Source organism: Cryptomeria japonica, chromosome 10 (genome assembly GCF_030272615.1).
Source record: "Cryptomeria japonica chromosome 10, Sugi_1.0, whole genome shotgun sequence".
Lineage (NCBI taxonomy): Eukaryota > Viridiplantae > Streptophyta > Pinopsida > Cupressales > Cupressaceae > Cryptomeria > Cryptomeria japonica.
Window position 1 is genome coordinate 193374707 of NC_081414.1, and position 6289 is coordinate 193380995.

Genomic DNA, 6289 nt, shown 5'->3' on the forward strand with positions numbered 1-6289 from the left:
AGTGAATCAGCTTCAGATCAGCTGCCATATGGAGTTTTGCAAAGTATTTAGACATGTCTCCACATCGTAATCATCTTCAGATCAACAGTTCAGCCTTTGTAAAGAATTTGTACTGTTGTTGTCTTGTAATGTTAATTTCTGGGTCGTTTTTTCTAGTTCTAGCCTGAAACTTTTATGTTGTATTGATTTATGTTATCATCTTCCAGCTACAACAACTTCTTGTAGCTGCTATTATTTGTAACTTTGCTCTAATTCAATAAAACAAAACATACCCATCAGACGGGTACATCCCCTTTTCAAACAAATGTCCAAGATAACATATGTACATCAAAACATCCCAAGGATGGCAGAGGAATGTGGGGCATCTCCAAACTCCATAAACATGAAAAAATAGTAATAAAACAACCCAATTTTTTTAATAAAAGAGCATGTTCTCATATCCTTATTTGTATGTACAGTTGTAATTGCAGTACAATTTGCTACCTTGAGTTTTACAGTTTACTTCAGCACTTTGGATTTGACATTTGTATTTTAGTTCTGAATTAATTCATTCAATGTTTGACCATTGAATCAATGATACAGATGACAATGTCATTCATTGTTTGATCATTGGATCTAGATCTTTGACCATTGAATCAATGATACAGATGACAATGTCATTCAATTTTTTATCATTGAATCTAGATCAAGTTGATTATATTAGTTAATATAAGAATTACATTTCAGCTTTTTTAATTCACATAGCAATTTTTTTTCATTTTTTTTATTGCACTCTGTTGTCTGGAAAAAAATTGGCATTCCCAAAACTGCATCCCCTTGTCTCCAAAACTCAAAGAAACGCTCTTTCATACAAGATTCTGCTAAAAAAATAAAGCATATACTTACAAAAACAATTCATTACCACTATCAAAAGTACAAAAAATACACTGACCAATTCCTATTTAATTGGTCACACTTTAGCTATAATTAATGTGGTTGTGGTGGTTCAAATAATTTAAACAAAATTCTCTTTGAAACAAAATTGAATATATTGAACATGCTAGGAAGAATCTCTTCGAAGACCCTACAACAAAAAGAAACTTCCGGCTCCTGTTGTAATGAAATGGAATATTGAATAACATTTTCTTGGTAACCAACAATGGATATATGATTATCTCCAACATCAACTCTAATCTTTTCATAATTTTGAATTTTGATGGAATGGAGACAAGATTGAAATTCTCTAACAAAGTTGAATTTTCCTTGGTGCATTCTGCCCCAGGAACACCATAGAGCTGATCGGCAAAACCACTCCATGTGCTAGAGAAAAGGAATCAAATTGTCTCAAAAATGGAAGCTTGCCTTTTAATCTTCAACACCATAATATTACTATGATCATGAGTAAACTTGACACAATGTACTTCTGGAGTCACATTTCCAATTCATCAGATTATCGATTCACCGAACTAAACCTCTGAACATTCCTTGTCTGATTTGTACCACTGGGTCGAGCACCCCTGGTACTGTTGCCACCTTGATCAACCCTCTGGTATTCTTCAGTAGCACCTCCGTGCCCCGATGAAGAACCTCGACCACGACCACCAAAGTCGCCTCTGTTTACAAACTCACCTCTTCCATAGCCGCGGCCTCCATAACCACCACGTCCTCTAATTACATCATTTCGATAGCCGCCCCTTCCAGATTGAAAACGACCACGAGCGGCTGTCCAAAGTTAAGATATTTCATTACATCATGAAATGGTAGCATTTTAATATAAACTTCAATAAATGCACATGGTAGCATACCTCTTGGGCCAGTAGGCCTCTTCTCCTCAACCTGAGCCTGGCGCCCATCAATGTTAATTGGCGATGCCTGTAAAAGAAATATCAAGAGTACTAAAGAACAGCAAATAGAGAAGAAAAAGGTGGTCTGTCTAAAATAGGATTGCTATATCTTCTACTAGGGAGCATATACCATCCAATGAAAAACACTTAAGGCAACAAAACAAAAGCAGCAGAATCAAGAAGAAATGAATGCAAAACAGAGCTAACAAAAATATAATATATGCTCAAAATTGAAAGAACTGGACAAACATGATCTAGATAACATGTAATAATACCAAATAAATCCAACTACTTTGAAAGTGTTCATAATCAATTAAAAATACCTCTATGGCACTCTGCGCAGAACTTGATGACTCAAATTCCACAAAACCATAACAGAATGCTTGTTGCTGTAATACAAATTTTCCAGTATTATAATAAGATAAACATGAAAATACCAGAAGTTACAATCATAAAAATTATGTTCATTTTAATTACTTACCCTATTACTTCTAACCTGAACACCACCAGGCTTAATACGACCAAATTTCTTAAATTCTTCCTCAAGCTGGGTAGTTGTAGCATTCAGAGGCAAGTTTTTAATATAGACTGAACGTCCATCAGCTGAAAGTCATTGATAATGGCAAGATTAATCAAAAATTAGGCGAAAAATCAACTCAATATTTCCCATCCATCTTACAGGAAAACAACAACAAATTCAGTAAAACCTAAAATGAGGTAAACCACAATAACCTTCCGATTCAACAGAGTTGCTATTCTCTGAAGCATTAGAAGCAGGAGCAAAGGATTCTGAAGCAGGTGGCACTTGTGGAGGTACAGGACCTTGCCGTTCAACATTTGCAGGAACCGTCCTTACAACAGCTGGTGCTTGAACAGGTGCCATAACCTTAACCTGTGGAATTAAAGATGAAATATCAAGAAACCAGAAATAAAAGTTTCAAAAGATTGTCTTTAACTTTAGTCAGGATCAGATGAAATATCAAGAAACCAGAAATAAAAGTTTCAAAAGATTGTCTTTAACTTTAGTCAGCATCAGAATGTATTTTCATTTGATGTCACAACAAAATTCTTGTTCATAGATTTTAGTTGTAAAAAGTTTTAATCAAGGCCTGACCAATCCAGCAAGACATAATTACCCTGGGAATAATCAGAATTCAAAAACCCTGAAATTTAAACTTACAATTGATGCATAAGACTTTTTTGGCATCTCTTCTGAAGGATGAGTTTCAGTAGCCACATGCTGTTCATTCTGAACAACTTCAGTAGCCTTCAAAGGTGACGCATCGTCTTCTGCACCCAACCCATCTCCATGTTCTGAAGGAGAAACATGTTCTTCTTCAAGAGAATCCTCTTCCAATTGTGGGGCTTGTTGCTCAAGTTCCTGAAATTCTTGCGCTGGAGCTGGTAGTTCAACGGTAAAGAAAAGAAAATTTTAAAAAACAAAAAGAAGCAACACATACTTGCAGTCCTACGCTTTTACCAACAATTCAAAGTTAGAAGAAACAGTTGTATTACCTTCCTCCGATGGAGAAGGCTGAGCAGCCTGATCAGAAACACCATTATCCAATGCAGACCTCAGTTCCAGCTGTTGGGGTTCTTCCAAATACCTGAATACATCATTTAAAACAAAGTAGCCCTTCTCCTGTGGTGCTAGGAAGAAAGACTGTGTAAAGTTTCGCCTAATATTATTTTTTCCTAACAGGGCCCCAGTTACCAGGACAAGAACACCCTGATTAAACGAGTCCTGAGAATCCACAGTCTTTATCTCCGCCCTATAGTCACCGTAGTCCAGAGACATAATCTTATCATTTATAGCCTGAATCAGAACAATCAAGAATCAGAAAACAAACAGCTTGCAGTGATCCAAGTGCCCATATAGGTTGACTAATTATAATAAATAAATCAACATTTTATATGCAAAGCTACATAAGAGTGTCTACATTAGCAATTGCTATTCAACTTACTTCCATGGTTGTTACACAACTCAGTTCACCGCTAGGCTCAGGGCGGCCTAGCTTGCTGGAATCATTGTAAAACCTATGTACCAAATGGGGAGACTGGTGTAGAACATTGTAATATTGATGCACAAAGGCATTTCCAACCTGCGAGATCAAAATAACACATTTAGTATCCATTAGCAGTTCAACGACAAATCAAGCTTGTTCCAAGCCTCAGTATAAAAGTAACATGATAGTAAATGCATACCACAGAGGCAGGAGGAATAACAATAGGGCTCACTTGCTTGGATGCCATGTTTCTGCAATATAATGTCTCACATTAGATAGCATTAAAGAATGTGCAATCTAAACAAACATCCAGCACCATGGTAATAAACAAACAAAAAAATCATCGATCTAACTCAAAATCAAAAGCCATTGGTTTCCAAGACACAACAATAAACAATTCATGCATAGCTACAAGCTCATCTACATTAGCCTTGGACTGCTCGTTGAAAACCCACATGCAAAAATCATGGCTTCCGAAGCCATATGATGACATACAACAGGACACCACAGCATAAGTAAAAGTGGAAACACTTGTAGGCGCCCCTACTTTGAACAGACCCTCAAATGGAGAACCAATTAGCAATCTAAAACCAATCCAACAAGTAACCCAAAAACATGGACCCTAATCAATGCAAACACGGCCTCTGAAGCTCTGATCCAGAAAACATAAAAAACCCTAATATTTAACGAAAACCATCTTTTTGTATAACCGAAGTCAAAAGGTTGAATAAGTCTAGGGCAATGAACTGACTAAGAACAGCACAGATCACCATAGTAGTGAAGCTAAAACCTCCATTTGACCCCAAACCAACAAACATCTTTAACACTACCCAACAATAAATGCTTGATCGGGTCATTGATAATTAAAAACCTCTTTCTTGAGGAAATATAAATTTAACAAAACTTACAGTGAACAGAAAACCCAATTTTAAAAATCAAAATCAGAATTTGATCCCATGAAACATACAGAAAAAAACTGAGCCTGCAATTCCAAAAATGCTACAAACCAACCTAACGACAATCATATTTTCATTTCTAAATTATGATTGAAGTGAAAATTCGCTAACCTGAACTGTGATCTGTTGAATGGATTGACAGAACAAACCAACCAGAGTGGCCCTTCTAATGCCAGTCGAGAAGCTCCCTCCTACTGAAATACCCAAAAAAAACAGAACCTTATTTCCTGTTACTTACAGATTAGATAGCAGAGTAGAATACAAGAAACCCACACTGGTAAAGGTTAGTAAAGAACCTGAGAAAACAGGCCAAACATACAAAAACAATTTTTTTCCTTCTGTATTCTAAGAAAACATTGAAGTGTAACTCTTTTAAGGCTTGACTATGTTTTTTTATTTATTTATTATTTATTATTATTAGCAAAACTTTGGTTTGTATTAAAAAGAATTTATACCATATATTTGTGTTGTTTGGTTACTTTAAGTTTTACTTATATAGGCTATATGAATGTTGGACTTGGTCTGGTTCGTTGAAATAGGTAGTTTCTAGAGTGTGGTTTTTTTTTTTCCTTGAAGTAATAAATAATCTTTTGTATTTCTGAATATATGTAAGGTAGGTTATTGTAGTTTAAGTATTTAAGATGTTTTTAAATTTTTCAGATGGGATAAGGTTTTTTAATGGGAACTTTTCAATTTTATTTAATTAATAAAAATGAATATTATCTATATTTTTTTTATCATAATGAAAGTTGATTAAAGGTGTATATGAAGTTAATTTATTACGTTGAATTTCTCTAACAACTTAAATTAATCAAAAAGCTTTAAGTATATAAGATATCTAAATTTTTTAAAATGGGATAAGTAAGGTTTTGTATTGGGACCTCCTCATTATTAATAATTAATTAAAAACAACACTACCTACTTTTTCTTTATCATAATGACAGTTGATTAAAGGTTTGGATGAAACTAACTTATCATGTCAATTTTCCTATGAATGAAGTGTATGCAACTCAAACTAATCAAAAAGTTTTTATGTGAAAGTATATAGATGTTTCATTATGATAGAGCACATCAAAAATAATAAAAAGAGATTGTTATAGTCCTTGTCAAAAAGTAATCTCCTTTATTTAGATAAAGTTAAGTTTTGACGATATTATTAAATTAAAATTAAGTTGATAGATTGAAGTGTTGTACTTTAATTAGTTGGACTCAATTGATAGAGATGATAATGTGTCTTCTAGAATAAAGATATTAAGTCATTAAGAATAATAAAATAGAAGGGAAATAATCTAACCCTTCGAATATAATATGAGATGTTGAAATTTTGATATATTAATGAGATGTGTGTGTACATGTGTGTGTGTGTGTGTGCATGTATATGTATATGAATACGTATATACATATATACATATATATGTATGTATATAATGTATACATACATGCATATATACATATACATATACATACATACATATATACATAATGTATATACATACATACATCC

At 33.9% G+C, this 6289-nt stretch overlaps 1 protein-coding gene across 1 annotated transcript; it reads right to left on the reverse strand.

Annotated features, from left to right (window-relative positions):
• Positions 1–878: 878 nt before the first annotated feature.
• On the reverse strand, positions 879–5222 carry LOC131079130 (nuclear transport factor 2). The gene is made up of 11 exons (XM_058017019.2): positions 5082–5222; positions 4897–4979; positions 4029–4080; positions 3788–3925; positions 3339–3639; positions 3004–3224; positions 2556–2715; positions 2305–2426; positions 2147–2212; positions 1785–1851; positions 879–1701 (listed from the first exon to the last, which is right to left on the reverse strand). Exons 3-11 carry the CDS (start codon positions 4074–4076, stop codon positions 1430–1432), a joined length of 1395 nt encoding a protein of 464 aa, XP_057873002.2. The 5' UTR covers positions 4077–4080; positions 4897–4979; positions 5082–5222; the 3' UTR covers positions 879–1429.
• Positions 5223–6289: the final 1067 nt, after the last annotated feature.

Bases quoted from the DNA above. Each gene is read 5' to 3' on its own strand.
- LOC131079130 (XM_058017019.2), bottom strand. From the start codon at position 4,076: ATGGCATCCAAGCAAGTGAGCCCTATTGTTATTCCTCCTGCCTCTGTG. The intron at 3,926-4,028 runs GTATGCATTTAC...TTGATCTCGCAG, and splicing joins TTATTCCTCCTGCCTCTGTG to GTTGGAAATGCCTTTGTGCA. The intron at 3,225-3,338 runs GTAATACAACTG...TTGAACTACCAG, and splicing joins GCCTTCTCCATCGGAGGAAG to CTCCAGCGCAAGAATTTCAG.